General features: G+C 37.9%; 1 protein-coding gene across 1 annotated transcript; it reads left to right on the plus strand.

Annotated features, from left to right (window-relative positions):
- Positions 1-1677: 1677 nt before the first annotated feature.
- Positions 1678-21781, plus strand: LOC121859725 (MAP kinase-activated protein kinase 2-like). Its single transcript, XM_042356663.1, has 7 exons — positions 1678-2029; positions 10322-10461; positions 12220-12392; positions 14521-14619; positions 15135-15210; positions 19556-19766; positions 20371-21781. Exons 1-7 carry the CDS (start codon positions 1835-1837, stop codon positions 20572-20574), a joined length of 1098 nt encoding a protein of 365 aa, XP_042212597.1. The 5' UTR covers positions 1678-1834; the 3' UTR covers positions 20575-21781.
- The last annotated feature ends 64 nt before the right edge of the window (positions 21782-21845 follow it).

The raw sequence follows: 21845 nt of genomic DNA on the forward strand, positions 1-21845 counted from the left end.
GATGGTTGGAGAAAGGAAATTCACAATGTGCTCTCTGTATACATGTTATTTTGGATGTACAATGCAGCTTGGTGCTGGGAAGTGGCAGCGTGGTTACAAGCGTGATGTAGAGAGAGCTGGTTGGTGAGGATGCTCAGAGGAGGACAGCTTGTGGGTCGCCATGCTCGCCGGCGGGAGCGAGGGCCGCCAGGCAGCGGCGGAGGAGGAGGTGTAGCTTGCTGCGGCTGTAGCTAGAAGAAGAGGGAGGTCACCACGAGGTCAGGTCTTAAATAGCGGGGGTCGGCGTGGCTTAGTAGTTGATCTCCGTGATGTATGGCGGCGCTGGTTGACCCAGACCATGAAGCATACACTGGGGAATTCGCGGGGTCGGCTACTCAGGGACAAACAGCGTTTGTAGGGGAGGTATCCACTACAACACAATCAATGGTACGACGTGTACAGGCCTACATTGAGGCAGAAGGGGGCAACTTTGAACATTTCCTTTAGGTTGTAACACAGGGGTCACACTGTAGAGGTCTGTGAATAAATGATTACAAAAACCTACGGGGATTTCACTTCAAATTCACACTCATTAATACAACATCTTAAATGTAGTGTAACATGGAAACTATGAAGAATCTGACATTTTACCATAGAGACGTTGTGGTTTAGAATTAACCAAGGATTTCATCCTCCAATTTAATGTACTCTTTGCTGAATCACCCTGTAAATGTGGTTCAAATAATAAGTAATGCAACTGCATTGCTAGAAATTTCGGCACTTTGTGATATATATTTATGCAAAAATCTTTCAAACGATTATGGTAGCATGTATGAGAGGCGGATCCAGGAATATCAAAAGAGGGGAGGAACATGCCTATAGTAGCAAAGCTGGGGGTAGGCGCTGTAAGCCACCCAGATTTTTTTTTTACCAATGTCATGGGCATTTTGTAGCCATGTGCAATTGATATTAGGAGATATTCTGAGACCAGTAGTAATTACTTTTTACTATACAAAATTGCCCGAGTAAAATACTGCATCAAAGAAAATGTATTGGAATTTTATGATGAAAAAAGGGGTCCGCCTTTGTGTATGGATCACAATTATGTAATATTGTGTAATCTATAATATTCTCTCCATGATCATAAAGATTTTAGACTACTAAATGAGAAAACTAATTTGTGAATAGTGTATGTAACAGAACTTAAAGGTGTATTATCCGGGGTTAACAATGCTATCTATTTATAGTATAGTCGTTTTCTATAACTTATGACCTAAGAAATGTTTCGGGGGATTAGAAATTTTTTTTTTTATAATTGTGTTTTTTATTCCTCTCATGAACAATGAAGTGAATGTGAAGACGAAGCCTCCTGTTGGATATTCATGAAAAAAGTTAAATTAGTAGGAATTGTTGATCTATAAAAGTTTATCTTTCAACTTGAAACTCCTTTAGTTTTATATTTTAATGCAGCATAGTCATCATAGCTGAATCGTCTCGGAGAACTTTAATTTCTAAGTTTAGAATTAATGACAACCATATTAGGAAATGATGTTTTTGTTTATCTTAGAAATACGGGTCTATCTTTAACCTCAGACTGTGTTAAAATTAATAATATAGTATTAATAACATATCAGAATACCACTTAATAATTAGATGTAGCTCCACTACTTGAGAAAAAAGTCAAGGGCATCATATTAATCTTCCTGAATAGTGTGGTGGATCTCCCCGTGTAGCTTCCGGCCAGTGGATGTTGTGGTGGAGTGGCTGTTATTACCTGCCAGTTGTTGTCTTCCCTCACTGACATGTTGTGTGACACGTGAATAACCTCAGGAGTTATAGTGGTTCTCGTCCGGCCATGATGGAGGAGCCAATGATGGTGGATCAGGTGGAGGAGGCCAGCAGGAGTCGCGCTGGGGTGTGTGTCCTCAACACCAAGTCCAAACCTTTAATAGAAGACTATGTTATCTCAAACAACGTGTTGGGTCTGGGCATCAACGGCAAGGTGGTCGAGTGCTTCAGCAAGAAGGACCAGAAGAAGTATGCCCTTAAGGTAATCTTCTTAGCTGCTTCCCCACTCCCCAGTGCTGGAGTTCTGCTTATACCACACATGTAGTTTTGGCCATATTTAGACAGTTTGATAGTTTGTGTGGGAAAATAATCTTCCTACTTCTTCTAGTGCACCTAAATTAGCTACTATATTTTATATGTCTTTTATGGGTTAATTTATAGTTTCGGCAATTACTTTCGACTTCACAGCCGCTGATTTTTCATAGAAAACATTTAAGAACGCCTTAATTTCAGTGTGTTTTATAGTGGACACTTTCGTAGTTATGGCGAATGTCTTAAAAATAGGTTATTTCTAAATTTAACCTAACCTAACCTTAGTTGATAAGAAAAACAAGCGGCAGAAAGGTTGTTAGAAGACTTACCAACCTAACCAAAGAAACCTTCCTCTCCTTACCTAACATGGCTCAACCCTCCAACCCCCCCCGGCATATTAGACAGAAAGAACTTACTAATGTATTATATGATGTAATTTTACTTTTTTGTTGACGTGTGGCTTATAAACATACACTGACGACTGGCATCAATTGGAGATGACTGGCTGTCTACCGTCACATCATGCCTAGAAAGACAAAGTAGTGCGTGCCTAGTCACCAAATTATATACCAAACACATCAATTTCCATAAGAGTGATTACTGTATTATATCAGAACTCAATGATGAAAGTACTGTAAGAATATAAACATCAAAACAAATAACTTGTCATGTCCTCATATTAGTCTCTCATGGACAAAGCACGTAGAGACATTCTTTTAGTATCATGGGATCAGTTTTACACCGTGTTTTACCCTGCAATTTCCCTCATCTATCATGCCCTGTCCACTACAGGTGATTTATGATTAAGATAGAGAAAAATAAATAAATAACTTTAATTAAAATAAAAAGTTGTTGCCTCTTAAAATACTTACTGTAATGATAAAAACACCTGTGGATAAAATGAACGACATTGAGCAACTCCTTCTGGTAGTAGTGTTGTTCTCTGTAATTACCAAAATAAGTTGTTACTTGTATTGATAATAGGTCATATCCACCCAGGATTTGAAGTTAATGCATTTTGCTTTTCTGTGCTTTTCTTCCACAAGAATTCAAAGACAACTTCTTTTCTAAGACAGGTAAAATAAAGGTGTACCTCCAACTCGGCCCATCTTAAATAACCAGCTCGTCCCACCTTGCACACGTCAAACAAGTAGCTGACTAGAGGTTCAAGAATGAGTTTGAGATATGTTTTATGTCTCTTTTGGTTCACTGAAATACGAAGAGTGAATACAGAGGGTTCAGTCGGTTTGAAGTTATTCGTAACTTGTGCTTCTCCAGGTGATTTAATAGGATTTGAAATTATTGCTTCCAGCAATTTGCCTACAATTGATGTTAAACTGATGGGACAGTAGTTAGAGGATAGTGATCTATCTCCCTTCATGAAAATCGGTATCACATTCGCTATCCTCCAGGATTCTGGTACTACACCCGTTTTTAAGGACATGTTAAACAACTTTGCTAAGGGCATACTAAGCTCTTCTTTACATTGCTTTAATACTCTGGCAACTATTTCATCGGGACCTGGTGACTTATTAGACTTTAGCTTGTCTATTTGCTTACTAACATCGTTACAAGTCACTTCTATCTCTGTATAGTCGGTGCCTCCAATATCATGTTTAATCTCGGAGGTAAACTTCACGATTTATTCTCCAACCTATAGCCTTCCTTTGGCCAATGATATCTTTAAATAATAATATATTTATCCATTTGGGGTCATTGTTATTTGATCCGAGTTTTCTGTTTGATATGTTCTGCCTTTGTGCACTAAGTACCAGTAACTCATTATTTAAATTGTTGTGGAACTCGTTAACCTCAGATCTCGTGATCAGGTCATCCTCAACCGTCATATTTTGTGAGGGTGTCGTTGTCAGGTCTTCAGGTAAAGTGATCTTAATTGTGAACTAAATATACAATATAAAATTATACAGTATACTGTACCTGTATATACAGGTTGTACCTCTCTAGTCTGGCATTCTGTGGTCCGGAAACTCCCGTGGTCCGGAATGATTTTAGTTTGCCCAATAGGTAGATAGGCAGCTTTTTTTTTTTTTCTGAATTATTATTATTATTACAGGAGTATTAAATTTTTGCCCCTCAGGCCCCAATGTGGGTCAGTGACCTATGCCCGGGTGGGCTAATCCCCGTAAAAAAACAACAACAAAGCCGCGGGAAATTAAGGTTTGTTTACATCCGGCAGTTCGGCTGCTCTCTCTCTCTCTGCTTGTCTATACAGAGTACAACATTTAACCCTTCAATATATATGAGCAGTAAATAAGTGTTGCTTTCATATTCGTATGTAGAGTAATGACGATATGTTTTCACATGTGCGCACTTACATATGCGCAGTCTCACTTTTTTTTTCCATTAGTGGTTAGCTACTTATATTGTTCCATTTATTAACATTAAATAACATTACTTCAAACCACCATATTAATTTTTTTTACATTAATTTTACTACAGCTACAATCAGGGTCTTATTTTCTTCAGTTTTATATGTAGAACCAATCAGTCACTGGTTTTGTAAGCTTTAACATAAACAATGCCGGTAGCCGTCTTGTCCCCTCGTGTGTTTTAATATTCCACGTATTATTAATAAATTGTATTGTTCATTTTGCACACACAAACATTAATTCAATAAAAACAAATTCAGAAACATTAATTAAAATGAACAGTAAAGAAGTGTTGCTTTCATATTCTTATTTTAAAGTAATGACGATACGTTTTCACGTGTGCACACTTACATACGCGATCTTTCTTTTTTTTCTTTACCATTATCGTTAGCTACTTCTTTTGTTCCATTTATTAACATTAAATAACATCACTTAAAACAACCATATTAATTTTACTACAGCTACAACCAGGGTCTTATTTTCTTCAGTTTTATATGTAGAACCAGTCAGTCACTGGTTTTTAATCAACGAAAACAATGCTGTCTCATTTTCTCGTGTTTTAATATTCTACGTATTATTAATGAATTGTATTGCTCATTTTGCACACATAAACATTAATTCAATCAAAAAGACTCAGCAATAAAGAATAATGAATCTTTTGTACATAAGAGAAATGACGCTGTGTACACGATTGTGCACGTCGTCTGAACGTTGGTGGACCGTTCAATCCCATCGAAATTCGAGTTTCCGCCGTCAAAATTTTCAATTGTTTTTTTTTGTGTTCAAAAAAAGGTCGAATTAAAAACTCGCGAAATTTGAGAAGCTACTGTACGACATTTATCCCTTCAATATGTCTTCAAAGAGACCATGAAGCAGAGAAAGTGGTGCTAGTGCTTCCAAGCATAAGCACAAGTCACTATCTATCCAGGAAAAGGGTGAATTTCCATGGTCCGGCACCGGTCAGGTCCCGAGGTTGCCGGACTAGAGAGGTACAACCTGTAATAGAAAAAAGATCACCTCTTCCACATATGTACATTAATATACTGTATTAATAAGATAGAATGAAAAGATAAATATTAACAAATCAATCCCCTCCCCCCCTTATATTCTATGCTGCTTTTGATCATAGTACTTTTATCATTCATGCAAAAATGTGTAAACTTTTACTTTTTAGTCCGAGTTCGTTAAACTAAGTGGTCCGAGTTGGCAATGGGCCGAGTTGGACTGTAACCAAAATAAATAAACTCAACCTAACTTAACTAACCTTATTAAACTTGGAAAAGAACACGGTTAACAGTAGAAATAACTTATGGAATGGAACAAAATTTCTGGAGATAGTATTTGCATGATACTTATCACAAAACTGGAAACAACTATGCACAGTACCTTACTGAACCTGACCTAACTAACCTAACTTTCTAACAGGGGTTCTCCTCCCCTCCCCTGGCATATAGTAAAGTAGAAAGAACTTACTTTGATATCTGGTACCTACCAATGAATGCCGAATCGTTGCCACAGATAGCTGCCCCCATTCCTCCACCAAGAAATCAACAGCCTTCTTCACGTTAAACAGCTTGACCCGCACTTCATGGTCCGCCAAATCTTGTTCATGTTCCTCGTCCTCGCTATCGGTGCTACTCTCTAGGTTCTGCAGTTCATCCTTGGTGTTGGTGAAGTCGTTCAGGGGCCGAAACTTCTTGGCGGAGAAAGCAGCCTTCACTTTGCAAATCAACTCCTGATCAATGGGCTGGATTGACGACGTAGTGTTAGCGGGAAGGAAGACCACTTTTACGTTGGGGTGACGATCCAGCAAAAGGGGCAAGTGTCCTGGTGCGTTGTCGAGGAGCAACAAAATGTTGAATGGCACATTATTTTCCACGCAGAATTTCTTGATATCAGGAACGAGACAGTTGTCAAACCAGGAGAGGGACAGACCAGAGAACATTCATGCCTTCCCTGAGGTTAGCCAGTGGACATTTAACTTGCTCATGTCCATATTCTTGTAGGCATGCGGCTTGCGGGCTTTGTGGATCACAGACAACTTCAGCTTAGCAGTGCCGGAGGCATTGGTGGTGAACAGTACGGTGATGCGCTCCTTCTGCATTTTGCATCCCCGACACTTGCTCGCAGACTTGACTACGAAGGTCTTGGATGGCAATTTCTTCCATTACAACCCTGATTCATCCATATTGTAAACTTGGTCGTCGGTTTACTGTCCTTCCTCCATAATTTTTCGTAAAAATGGGGGAAAATTCATGGCGGCAGCCCGGTCAGCACTTGCTCCCTCTCCGACTATCTCAATATTCGTGATCTTGTTGCGTCGTTTAAAACCTTGCAGCCACCCAGCGGAAGCACTGAAGGGCTTGGGCTCTGCAACTCCCATTTTTCTTGCCACTGCTTTGTAGAGTTCTCGGGCGTAGTCCTGCAGGGCCCGAGTGTCGACCGCCATGTTTCTTCTTGATTGACGAATAATGTTGCTTACCAAACAACTCTCGGTCTTCAGCAGCACCTTATTGTGGCAATATTTCACCAGCGAGGCACCTACAGACTTGGTAATGTTCATGTGTTCATGGATTTTGCCAGCATCCTTCTTGATCGTGCAGATCGTCGATTCATTCACTCCATATTGTCTGGTCTGATCCACCTGCCTTGTGCCTTTTTCTAACTCCTCTACGATCTTATACTTAACCTCATAGCTTAAGGCGCGTTGCACCTTCTTGGGCTTGGGGCTGCTTGGGCCAGGTAGTTCAGGGTTTCTCAGGGATGGTGGGGATCCAGCAGTAGCCATTGTGTAGAAAGAAAAAACAAAACTGGTTCCTGGGCACGAGTGAGACTGGCGCGGCCAAGGTCATGAGCGCTGGTGGCAGGGCGAGCAAGGTTAAATAGACCAATCACAGCGTGTGGCGGAAGGAGTGCGTGGATGGTAAGGATACGTGGCCCAATCACAGTCCGCGACGTCATTGTTGCCGAGTCTGACGTCAGCGCAGCACCTTGCCCGCCGCTTGGCGTATATGATGGCATTACCGTAAATAATAATTATCGTGGACGGTGCGTAAATGGCAATTCGCATTATAAAATATCGTAAATAGACTATCTGTGTGTGTAATAATAATAATAATAATAATTAACGGTTTATTGAAAGGCTTGGCAGCCAGAAGGCTGAAAATATACAATTACATGTTTGGGGGAATGGAGTTTGCAATTACAAATAATATACAAGTTGACATAAGTGACACAAATAAGACATATAATAACTAGATGAGATCAAAACAAACTACAGTTCATTTCAACATAGTGACAGTGTGGAGCAGTGTTTACTGGGAGTGTGTGTGTGTGTGTGTGTGTGTGTGTGTGTGTGTGTGTGTGTGTGTGTGTGTGTGTGTGTGTGTGTGTGTGTGTGTGTGTGTGTGTGTGTGTGTGTGTGTGTGTGTGTGTGTGTGTGTGTGTGTGTGTGTGTGTGTGTGTGTGTGTGTGTGTGTGTGTGTGTGTGTGTGTGTGTGTGTGTGTGTGTGTGTGTGTGTGTGTGTGTGTGTGTGTGTGTGTGTGTGTGTGTGTGTGTGTGTGTGTGTGTGTGTGTGTGTGTGTGTGTGTGTGTGTGTGTGTGTGTGTGTGTGTGTGTGTGTGTGTGTGTGTGTGTGTGTGTGTGTGTGTGTGTGTGTGTGTGTGTGTGTGTGTGTGTGTGTGTGTGTGTGTGTGTGTGTGTGTGTGTGTGTGTGTGTGTGTGTGTGTGTGTGTGTGTGTGTGTGTGTGTGTGTGTGTGTGTGTGTGTGTGTGTGTGTGTGTGTGTGTGTGTGTGTGTGTGTGTGTGTGTGTGTGTGTGTGTGTGTGTGTGTGTGTGTGTGTGTGTGTGTGTGTGTGTGTGTGTGTGTGTGTGTGTGTGTGTGTGTGTGTGTGTGTGTGTGTGTGTGTGTGTGTGTGTGTGTGTGTGTGTGTGTGTGTGTGTGTGTGTGTGTGTGTGTGTGTGTGTGTGTGTGTGTGTGTGTGTGTGTGTGTGTGTGTGTGTGTGTGTGTGTGTGTGTGTGTGTGTGTGTGTGTGTGTGTGTGTGTGTGTGTGTGTGTGTGTGTGTGTGTGTGTGTGTGTGTGTGTGTGTGTGTGTGTGTGTGTGTGTGTGTGTGTGTGTGTGTGTGTGTGTGTGTGTGTGTGTGTGTGTGTGTGTGTGTGTGTGTGTGTGTGTGTGTGTGTGTGTGTGTGTGTGTGTGTGTGTGTGTGTGTGTGTGTGTGTGTGTGTGTGTGTGTGTGTGTGTGTGTGTGTGTGTGTGTGTGTGTGTGTGTGTGTGTGTGTGTGTGTGTGTGTGTGTGTGTGTGTGTGTGTGTGTGTGTGTGTGTGTGTGTGTGTGTGTGTGTGTGTGTGTGTGTGTGTGTGTGTGTGTGTGTGTGTGTGTGTGTGTGTGTGTGTGTGTGTGTGTGTGTGTGTGTGTGTGTGTGTGTGTGTGTGTGTGTGTGTGTGTGTGTGTGTGTGTGTGTGTGTGTGTGTGTGTGTGTGTGTGTGTGTGTGTGTGTGTGTGTGTGTGTGTGTGTGTGTGTGTGTGTGTGTGTGTGTGTGTGTGTGTGTGTGTGTGTGTGTGTGTGTGTGTGTGTGTGTGTGTGTGTGTGTGTGTGTGTGTGTGTGTGTGTGTGTGTGTGTGTGTGTGTGTGTGTGTGTGTGTGTGTGTGTGTTGTGCTAAGTTCATTCACACTTTTCCAGACAGGATGTTTTGGACTTATGTGTCACGGCACTCTTTGTGAAAAGCAGACAAAAATTTATAAAGAAATTTATTAAGAAAAACAATACAGGTCCTCCTCTACTGATGAACATTTGACTTATGAAGTACAAACTTTCAGAGATATGAACAATATCATTGAGGTGGGTTACCTGCCAGAGCAGGTGTTTAATGTGGTTGACTGGATTATATTGGAAGAAAAATGCCTGATAGAACATACCTTGCTTATGGGGAGAAGAGTATGCCTGATATTAAGGCTGTCCTGTGGGGCATAGCTGTACAGTACTGTACATCCTTTATTTAAATTTTTATACAATATGTTGGTATCTACATGAGTAAAGCTGGACTTAAGAACAAGCTTCAGGAATATAACTCATTGGTAAGTAGAGGAGCTCCTGTACTGAACATCATGCTAATTTTTCTTAAAGATATTCCCTCAGATTTATTCATCAAAGGATTTGATTTATGCCATAATGAAAGGGATTTGTCTTACTATCTGCCAAAGTGTACATACTGGTTCATATTGTAAATCACTATCTCATTTGTGTTAAGGGAACTTGGAGTAATGTAGACTTCTCCTGGAAAATCTTTTAATGGAGAGGAAAATTTTGCAGTCACTGATTTATGTAAAGTGCTGTACTGTATATGAAAGTAGTGGATCTTTCCCACCAGTTTAGTATTTATAGTCTTACATCCTGCCCCCATACCTCATATCCTTCATAAGCCTGCTGTAGCTATAGCTTTAAAAGATGTGTGACTAAGAAAACTAAAATGCTTTATGGTACCCTTAAACAAGTAAAAAAAAAGGGATTGATCTTGAAATACCATTTTATGGGTGAGTCGGGAACTGGGAAAATTTTGATTTTTAGCCCAGAGACCTATGTTGTTAACCCTTACGCATCTGACTGTCAGGGACTAATTAAGGATTAGTTATACCTCCCTGTCACAACAAATTTCTGAAAGGGATCTTTTGAAGCAGTGGGCATCAGAGCTTTTAATTTCATTTGACTTTCATGCCTTCCATTGAAAGGGCGGTAGGCACTCAAGTTGCTCTAGTTTTGCACTCAGCCATAAGATAGATTTCAGGATAATTGTCTCATTTAACGAAGAGTGTCATAATGCCCATTGTTTTTCCACTGTTAATTCTACAGGTACTGCGTGACAGCCCAAAGTCTAGACGAGAGGTGGATCTGCACTGTAGGGGATCAGCTTGCCCACATGTTGTAGCAATAATTGACGTGTATGAGAATGTTTACAACAACCAGAAGTGCTTATTAGTTGTCATGGAATGGTAGGTGCTCATAGGGTGTGTGTATTTGATTTTGACCTGTGATATAGTGGTTAGCATACTTGCCCATTTGGTGAATGGCCCTGGGTTCGATCCCTATTCAGACTGAAACTATGGTAAGAGCAAGTTTCTTTCCTTCATTTACTTTTACTTGCCCAGTGGCAGTTAGGAACCTAGATGTTAATTGATTGATGGATTGTGTTCTGGGGTAAAGGCTAGCCAGTAGAGTTGGCAAATTGTCTGGTTCTTTTGGGTAATTTCTTGACACTAGGTCATACAGCTTATTAACTAATGGTGTGGTTGTTGTGATGGTGACAGTTTTTATGCCGTAAACAAATTTATGCCTAAGCGGCCTTTGTGCCAGCCAGCCTCAAATATGAAGGGCATTCCAGGCAACCATTATTATTATTATAAGATTATGAACCATGCTGAATTGTCATGTATTTATGTCCTTGCCAGTGAGCATTTTCAGGGCTGTACTGTTCTGCCCCTCTGTTACATATTAGGGTTTGTGTAATCCCCTCCTTTATTTGTTAGAAATCTTTTTTTCTGAAATCTGGCAGACTTGTTGCTCATAGACTGAAGATATTCATTTGGTTTTCATTTCTCACTTTCATGAATTTGTGTAAAAAAGTATTGTGGGAATATTATCACGGCAGTAGTAGTTTTACATTCCCTTTTAGTTCAACTTGTCTTTTTAGGATGATTACTGTATTTTTAATTTATTTTTAATATTTCTTGAAAGATTTGGTCTGTAGTTATCATGTTTGTAAGGGTACTGTTATTCTCCTATTTTCTTTGATAAAAATATTGAGAGTACATGTTGTATATAAACTGTAAACTTCTGCAAGGCATGAAAAGAATGACCATATTTAATCAATTTCTTTATAAATTCATTTAAGATTATAGACTGCAGTATTTATTTATTCTTTTCAGTTTATATCCGTTGTTATATTTTCTATATTACAATTAGGGTTATGTTGGCAGATATATTTCATGAAGTCCTGTCATTGTCTTTTTTTTTTATGTGGAGGTTTAGAAGATAAATTCAAAATAGCGAAAACTTTTTTGCTGAAAAATTTGGCTGTGATAAAGTACAGTACGTACCAGTATACGAGTACAGTGATATCCCCGTTAGCCGGAACAATTGGTGCAAAGCACTTTCAGGAATGAGAGTTTTTCGGGTAACGAGACGACTCTCCTCAAAGCCGGAAAAAATCTCTCATCCCCAGAATTTTCCGGATAACGGAAAAATTTTCTCGGAAGTTCCAGAAATTGCCCATTACATCATCTCTCGAACCCGGAAAAATATCCCTCATCCCAGGAATTTTCCGAGTAACAGAAAAGTTTTCTCGGAGTTTCCAGAAAATGCACCTGATTTTCATCTCTAAAACCCAGAAAAATATCCCTCATCCCCAGAATTTTCCAGAAAATTCCAGCTTTGGGTTTCCGAGAAAATTTCTATTCCGGCTATCGGAGAGTTCCGGGTATGAGGGATTCCAGCTAAGGGAGATATTACTGTATATTATGGGAACTTTTTTCAGATTTTTGACAAATGCAAAGAACTTGTTACTCTAAGGATATTGAATATTAAAGTACTGTATTCAGTAATTTTGAGACTCATTTTATGTGGAATAAGTTGTAATGTTTGAAACAATGAAACTGGATTGATACATACAAGGAAACAGTCAAAGTGCATGAAAATATATAGTACTGTATCTACATATATATTGATCAGAACTGAATAATTTTTTTTTTCAGTATGGAGGGCGGAGAATTATTTCAGCGTATTCAAGATCGAGCTGATGGTGCATTTACTGAACGTGAGGCGGCCTGCATCATGAGGGAAATTTGTGTGGCAGTACAACATCTTCATCTTCTTAATATAGCTCACAGAGATCTGAAACCAGAAAATCTCCTTTATACCAGATTGGGTAGGCACTCTATGGCCTAATACTAGTACTGTATGTTGGTTGAACTGTAAACAAAGTCTACTTGATATTGCAGTAGCTACTTTTTTTTTTTTAGTAAAGTAAGTGTACTGTACAGGCCTAATGTCTTTTGAATAGTACAAAGATAAAATAAGTAGCTCACTGAGTCCATCATCTTGGTATAATTTGTTATTTGAGGGAACTTTTTTCTTGTTTACTCTTACTTGAATTTGATCTGCTGCTCATTAGTCCAAGAATATAACTTTGTAGTACAGTACAGTGCCATATATTATAATGGGGGTGCTGAAAACCCCCTCTCCTAACAGGTTCTGCACACATTTGTCTTGTACGGTATTAAAAATTTATATCACACACATTGTATTGTGCATTTTAGTGAGAAAGGCATGTCTCTACACCAACAATGATAACTGAACATGGTCTGTGGGATGGTCTTGGAAACTAAATAAATAGTTCATACACACTTGTGGAGTGCAGCAGCTGAGTGGAAACAGCACATGCCTCCTACCCTATGGGCTACTGGGGCACTCCCTTAGCATAAATGGGTACCTAACTTTACAGTTCAGTGCATGTGCTGTATCCACATTGTACTTAATGGATAGTTGTGTGTCTGGGACCCATTTACATTTGCTCACACACACTTGGAAATTTTAGAAATTAATTTTACAAATTGCAGGTCTGGAAACTTATGGAGTTTTACTAATATAGTCATTGAAAGTTATGAAAACATAAAATGACCAATAAGTAAGACAAGAAACAAATCAGTGGACAGTGTGATTACAGTACTGTATGTAAACAATTCATTTAATTGATACAAATATTGAATTGAAGTAATTAATTGTTAGTTTCATTTATAATTTTGTTTTAATTTTAAGAATAAAATTACCATGCTTAAGATTGGTCCATAAGGCTGGCAATAAGACAATTTCATAATGGCGGTGCTGTACTAAGATAGGTCCTTGTGAATTAATCTTAGTGCCACCATTATGAATCAATCTAATTATCACCCTTATCAACCAAACTTATTGCCAAACTTAAAAGATATCTCTTCATGGGAAATAGCGTTAAGTCGATGGAAAATCATGAACATTTGATATTATGATAATGCGTGACTGGTGTAAACCTATTTTTCCATTTAAATTATAGGGGAAGAAATTCTAAAGTATAGTTCACTTTGCCCATACTACAGGTACCTCTTGATTTACACATATTCGATTTACATAATTTTTTTAATAACACACATGGTTTATTTACTTCTTTTATAATTTACATATGCTTAAGCTTGGAGTAATGCGACCTTTGACAAACATCATCATAGGGCTGGCAGCGTGGTGGTGTCGTGTTGCCATTGTTGTATACTAGAAGTATGCGTGGCGTAGGCATGCAGCTTCCCACCTTGCAGTTCTCAGTACGTGGATACAGTTTATAGTCACGGAGGGCTACAGTATTTTGTACTGTACAGTATACTGCACATGTTTGCCTCATGCATCATGCCACTAAAGCATCCTTTAAATTCCTCTGGTATCACTGGTGTTAAGAAGCATAAAGCCACCACCATTGAGGTTAGGGTGGATGTGCTCAAACATTATGAGAGATATGAACAAACATTTGATATTAAGCGTGCCCTTGAACTTAGTGAATCTACTTTACGGACTATTCTTGATAATGCAGAGAAGGTCGAGGAAAGTGCAAAGAGTGGAACATTAATCAGTGCATCCAAGACTTCGTATTCCCAAAGTTTGATTATGGAGAGAATGGAATGAATGTTGAGCACATGGATCGAATACCAAACTCATGAAAATGTTCCCGTCAGCATGCTTGTGATACAAGCAAGGGCCCGGAGTATTTTATATTTCCTGGTACATGTATACAGTACTTTAGTTTTTGACTGGTATAATATTGGGCATTGTTTTATTAATAACAAAACCCCCTTATCTCCACTACTGTATTTACATTGTTTAATTTACATGTTTTTTTAATTACACAACCATTTTCGAGAACATAATTATCATGTAAATCGAAAGGTTCCTGTTTAAAACATTTGGTTGTTTTCTTTGTGCTGTGTTTTAACCTCTAATAAATACAGATTATGACAGGTATTTCTACCCTTCAGGTGATGATGCATTGCTGAAATTGACTGATTTTGGGTTTGCCAAAGAAACGTTTTCTAAAGAATCCCTGCAGACACCATGTTACACTCCATACTACGTTGGTGAGTCTTGAGCCTTATCTATTGGTAGCTTATCACCTTCAATATCTTTATTTGTTTATCTGTACTTGTGTATCTACCTATTGAGTTGTGGATAATTTAGCCTTGATCACTGGACTTACCAGTCTTTTTTTTTTTTTTTTCGAGTACAAGTATTTGAAAATTAAAAAATTACATCAAGTCAAATATGTTAAACAGCAAATAACTGTGGATGAGATTGATAATGTGACAGTGTCCAAAAATTCTAGGTTTCCTTTCTGTTTGTCCTTCTTTTTTACCAAATTTGGGATCTCATGAAGATTGGGAACCCTCATGTATTTCACCTAATTATTGAACACTAATGCTAATGTATGAATTAAGTCATGTGTTTCTTTTTGTTTGATTTACTGTTTTTTTGTTGTTTTTGGGAAGGGAAGGGGAGGGGGTGTATCGGCTTGTCCATGTAACAACTTGCAGGCTTATTTCTGTATAATTCACAAGCTTGTTTATGTTTCAACTCACAGGATTTTTTATTTCAGCCCCTGAGGTGTTGGGACCAGAGAAGTATGACAAGAGCTGTGACATCTGGTCTTTGGGTGTTATTATGTACATTTTGTGAGTATTTTTACACCCTATTACAACAGAGTAAAGCAAGAAGGAGAGGGGGAAGAAAAGGGGATCATTGTAAGATTAGTCAACCCAATTGATTTTGCCTGATGATTAAACACTCTAAGGGCCTGCTCGCACCAAGGCTGGAACCAGACTTTTCTGATGCAAGATCTCCAGAGACAAACGATATGTGACGCTGTGGTGGATATTATGATTTCCTCAGCTTAGCTAATACCTGTATCATGGCTCACTGTCTTTCTAGGGAGAAGAAAACTGTTTTCACTTTAGGATAAAATTTGAAAGATTGGAATTATATACAGTAAATCCCTGATAACTCGCCACCTATGGGGCTCTGATCTTACCAAATTATCCCAAATTCTGAATTATTAAGGCATTCCCTTCACCTCCCCCCCCCCCTCCAATAAAACAACAATAAAACATCTGCCAATGTACATGTTCATGTAATTACTAATTTTTAAAAAGTAACACCAGCACTGCAGGTGAAGAATGAAGCATCATATTAGGTGACAGAGGCATGGTATGTGATGGAGGGGGTACACGATGTAAACAGTAAACAGTGTGGCATTTATGTATACTACAGTAAAGCCTCGAATAACGACTGTAATGTGTCCTCCAATTTTGCAGTGTAAGGTGAATCATGGTATCGTGAATCACTAATTACCATTAAAAAAACAATAATAATGATATGCGTTCCCAAGTGTGACCTTTTCATAACTTTTGTGTGACTTTTTACCCTCTTTCCCCCCAAACAATAACATTAATGAAAAATCAAAACTATATTCTTTAAATAATGTTTATGAATGCACCTTATACAATATAAATCAATAATAATAAGGTCACACAAGAGAAGATGGGATGCCATTGTTGTTAAGTGTTTATACCCTAATGTCAATTATCCATCTTAAACTGAAGAAAATAAGATCCTGGTTGTTGCTGTAGTAAAATTAATGAAAAAAATTATGTATGTTTTAATTAATGTTATTTAATGTACAGTAAAAGTAACCACTGATGTTAAAGAAAAAGGTGAGACAGAAAGTGGAACGCCAACATAGACGTGCGCCCTCAAGGAAACCGGGTCATTTATCTTATTAAGAATCTGTACAAAAGATTCATTATTGTTTATTACTGAATATGTATTTGCTTGAATTAATGTATATATATGCAAAATGAACAATACAATTCATTAATAATACGTAGAATATTAAAACATACTAGAGGTGATGAGACGGCATTGTTTTCGTTAATGTTTATAGCACCAGTGTCAATGGTTCTACATCAGAAACTCAAGAAAATAAGAACCTGGTTGTAGCTGTAGTAAAATTAATGTAAAAAAAATGAATATGCATGTTTTAAGTAATGCTATTTAATGTTAATAAATGGAACGCCAACACACACACGCATAGGTGTGTGGGTGGTTGGGTGTACTGCCTGGCTGAACTGTGTGGCCTCTCTTAGGTGGTGTGAGTATGGAAGGAACTATATTTTGTGCATAAAATATGTGTTATTGTATTTTTTGATTTGCTATGTATCAGTTTTATTGTTTTTATTGTTTATCAGAGCATTTTTTTAAACAAAGCAGTTATAGCTCTACTGGTGGCAGACACGAGTGAATGACTTCAGTTGCATTCAGATTGTTGGACTAAATTAGAATTTTTATTGAATAGGACCAAAGGGGACAAAGTTCAGATACCTGGAAGATTCAGATAGTTGGATAAAATTTAATGCACTGTTGACTAAATAATGTCTACGACATTAGATTTATCATAAAAGTGGAGGCGTTCTCCATAGAATGGTCAGACATGAATTGGGGAGGCTGTTGATTGTTACAGTACTGGGTCAGTACTGCAGAAATTTTTTTTTACCAGGGGGTGCTGAATATTAATTCTGGTACCCTAGATACTCTATAGTGCAATGTATAGCACCTCAAACCAAAAATATTAGGGTGCCTCCTTTACCCGCATCCATGTACTGGGTTGAGTGAGAGGGGGAGGACAGTGCAGCACACACAAGAGAGCTGACTAACCACGGAGTGTGTGTGTGGGAGATGAACATGTGCCAATTCAGATAGTTGAATTGCGATCACAAATCTTGAATAAAGGATCACTAATAATTTTTTTGTGATTAAGTGAATTTGTAAATATGAGGTTCGCAAATACAGGGGGGATAAGTTTACAGTACAGTGGTCCCTCGGTTAACGAACACAATTCGTTCCACAGAGTCGTTCGTTAACCGAATCTATTATTTCAATGGGATATTGGGTAATTGGTTCCTACTCACAGAAAAGTACATACAAAGTATAAACAAACTGCAGTAAAGTACACTTACTTTGAGGTGTGTATGTAGAAGGTTCCTGGTTGATGATGATGATGGGAATTACAAGTGGGGGTGGAGGAGAAGGGAGAAGAGAAGGAAGTGGGGATGGAGGAGAAGGGAAAAGAGAAGCATTTTAATGCTTCTTGGAAGGCGAGTCACCTTCCATAATATGTCATGAACCTCTGGACTGACAGATTCTCTAACATGAAAATCCTTTCTCCTTTTTGGAGAGGATCACTGAGGGGGAATCATCTTTCTCACCCATGCTTGATGCAGTAATTTTGCCCCCAAAAATTTAAGTTCACTAGCTGTAATTAAAGATTATTTTATTTAAATCAATACTGCACTGCGCTATATATTATCATTATGTTAACTAAATTTCAGAATGACCAATAATTTTAATGTAAAAACATAAAAATACTCTGTATTCAAGAGACCAACAAACACGATGTTTCCTCCACTGTAAACAAAGTTAAACAGAGACGCTTTGGCGGGTGAGTCGAGCGGCTGATGGCCGCACAAAAAACTAGTTCCCTGTACTGCATATACAGGTACTGTATTATCAATATGTTAACTAAATTTTCAAATGACTAATAATTTTAATATAAAAAATGCAAAAATATTAAAAGAGCACAACCTTCTTGATATTTACTCCGCTGAAACGAATGTAAACATAGAACCGATTACTTTATTGGCGGACTAGCTGATCAGCTGATGCGCACAACAAAACGTGTTTGTCGTAATGTTAACCGAGGGACCTATTCCGAGATTTTTTAGATTATTTTATATAACAAGGTTTTTGCGAATTACATTGAAACAAATTCCGAGAATGTAGCTGTCCTAAGTTATTAAAATTCTGAATTATCAAATGCCGAGTTATGCGAGTTATGCGGGGTTTCCTGTAGATGTAATTTGAACATAGTGTGAGATATGAGGAGTATACACGTAATGCACAAAAGGCGAACTCGCCACTTTCCCGGTTTTCTATTTTCTGTGAATTCTACAAGGATACGATAGAGACTACCAGATGGTGAGAGCTTCCAAGATAAAGGCATCCTTAAAATGGGTGTGGCGGCATCACACGTCAAAATATGCAACTTCCACCTCTCACCAAACTTATTTCAAGGTTGCTTTTATCTTGGAAGCTCTCACAATCTGGTAGTCTCTATCTTATTCCTGGGAAATCCACAGATAATGGAAAATCGGGAAATGGCGAGTTCATTCTTTGTGCTCTATATGCCTCATATGTGTTGTTAACTTGACTCACTTGTTCTGACAATTTGCATCAGAATATGTCCATTACGGCCTCAGTGTGAGCGGGCCCTAATACTGCCTGGGGGGGTAAAATTTATGGTGTGGTGTTTAAACATTAGATAAAATAAGCTGGGGTGTCTAATCTTCAGATAATTCATAGAAAGTTCAATTAGCTTACAGTACCCGATGGTCTCCCTAGTAAGGTTATACAGTACAGTATGGGTTTCATAACAGACTCCCTAATATCTGATGCTCTTCTCTATTTCTCTCATATACATAGCTGTGTAGATGTTGTAATAGTGAATAATATTAGTTCATTTACACCGGCATTCATAAATTTAGGAATTGTAGTTTGTGAAATTTGTATACTTTGAGTAAAATACTTTAATGATTATACAGTTTCAAACAAACTTTAAAGAAATACCTCATTTTCTATGGCTGTAAAATGATGATGATAAGGACTACTGAAATCGGTACATCTTTGTCATGGTTTCCACTTATGTTTTCTGTACAACTGTCACATAACATAATCACACAGATGTGTTGCAGATGAAGCTGCCTTTCCCCTTACACTTGCAAAGATGTGATGTTTTGTGTGGGAGCAGAAAATCTCATACATTTATTAAGGTTTAATGTAATGTATGAGTAATTGTTTTAAAAAATATTTGTTTTATGTGATATTCTTTTGTATATTATGATGCTTTTTCTTTATAAGCCATTTTTTCCCAAATTAATAAAGCTACTTTACCCTATCTTTTTTTAGGCTTTGTGGCTTCCCACCATTCTACAGTAATCATGGCCATGCAATATCCCCGGGAATGAAAAAGAGGATTCGCACGGGCCAATACACTTTTCCCAATCCAGAGTGGGCCAATGTAAGCCAAGATGCCAAAGACTTGATTAAGGGAATGCTACGCACCGATCCAGAGGAACGTCTTACAATATTTGATGTTATGAAGAACAAGTGGATTGTGGTGAGTTTTTATACTGTTAGTTTGACATATGATGTCAATATAACCCATACAAGCTTGGAAAATGGTCATAAAACGATGATGATAAATTGACCATTTGTCTTTATTAATTTTAACAATTGTGTTTAAACTTGTATTAAATTATTACTTGATCTGAAGAAGGATGCTACATTCTGCTATTCAGTTGTGCCTTTTTCTTTTTGCAAGTATTGCTTCTAAATCATGTTTACAGTATTATTCTTGAAATGATTGTTTATGACTTTATACCTCCTTATCTAAAAGTTTAGGAGGATAATTGTGGTATTCACCTGTAGATACAGCCTTGAATTAATAATAACTTCAGTTCTACTCTGGGCATTTAAAGAAAACTTTCTACACAGAACCTTAAAAGATACAATAATAACTCTTCAGATATTGATTGGTGTCAGGTCATAGGGAGTTAAGTTATTCTGTTGATGGCTCTAGGACTCAGGGTTTTAATTCATTGTCTGCATCTTTACCTTTCATGTCTCCTGTGTCTAACTCATTAACACCTGGATTATATTTCTTTCATGATTTGTCTGATTTGTTAGTGTACACTTACTAATTTCTGTCTCTCTGCACATAGCAATACTCAGAAGTGCCACAGACACCACTCCACACCTCAAGGATACTGCGTGAAGAAGGGGACTTATGGCAGGAGGTACAAGATGAGATGACTCGCTCCCTCGCAACTATGCGTGTAGACTATGATACACTGCAGATCAAAACCTTAGATCATGCTAACAATTCTCTTCTTAGTAAACGCCGTAAGAGGGCTACTGACAATTAAAAGTGTAGGCTGTAATAAGAGTACTTGAAAAACTCTGGAGATATAGATTAAAATTCAGGTCACATTAACCATCACAAATTATAGGTAACATTGGTAAAATTAGGGAATATAGATAACTGAAAAGCTATCATTAGAACTTTGTGAAAGATATAGTATGGGAATATATTTGATTAGATTAAAGTGTAAACCAAAACCAACCACGATGGAAAGGTGTTTCAACAGTGCTTGTGACTACAGTACTGATGAAATAGGACTGATGGTGTGAAACTGTTAAAAAATATATATATATGGTCGTTAATAGAAAATTATATTTACATAGTGATTTGATTATGATACAAGTGGGTCAAAATATAACACTGGTCAAGAAGGAAGATGATAATGATGGTCTAGACTGAGGTAATGAGTGTGATGATGAAAAATTATTTATTGTTACATTAGCATAACAAAGATGATCTTATTTAATATATTGGTGTGGTATTCTACTCAGGTTTGTATGTTTTCACCTTTTCATGAAATATTCCAAGAGTTTGAATGAGGACAAACAACCAGGAGCGTAATAGTTATTTTAAAGCCTTGCTATTTCCTGTGATGCTTATGTTTGAAGAATACCTCTCCCACTCATGCTGTTTGATTAAGAATGTTAAGTACTGCTTTAAGACTAATGCTCAACAAAATGGTAAAAATATTATTACAGTACTGTAGTTATAAATGACCACACATGTAAAGAATGAGGGCTTTTTTATTTAAATTTCATGGTGATCTGATGATAGAGTATTGACTTAACAAAAAACACTGCCATCATTTAACAAGCCACTTGTACAGTAAAGACAAAAAATAGTGCAAATTTTAAGTAGTTTCAGAAAAAATTTAACCTGAAAATATACTAAGAGACTTTTCAACAAGGCTTTGTGCTTGTACCCAGATCTTTATTTGAAATTTTTTTAATTTTTACTGAAACAAATTGACATCTTTATTGTTTCAGCTTTACAAGTGTTTCTTCACAGTGTTAAAATATCAATAAATACAGGTAATACTTCATCTAAAATATATGGTAGATATTTATCTTCTGTATGACAACACTCAGCAAAGCCTAACTGTATTTTAACAGATGTACATTGTGGTACAAATAATAATTTAAGTGTAAGGGAAGTAAATTTTCTTAATTAGAAACAAAATATTGTAGCTGTTAATAAATAACTTGTAACTGCCACTGCTTTACTTGTGGGGAAGTGTTATAGCTAAATTAGGTAACCTGCCCAGGATCCTGCTTA

This window comes from Homarus americanus, unplaced genomic scaffold (assembly GCF_018991925.1).
Source record: "Homarus americanus isolate GMGI-L3 unplaced genomic scaffold, GMGI_Hamer_2.0 scaffold27231, whole genome shotgun sequence".
NCBI classification, from domain to species: domain Eukaryota; kingdom Metazoa; phylum Arthropoda; class Malacostraca; order Decapoda; family Nephropidae; genus Homarus; species Homarus americanus.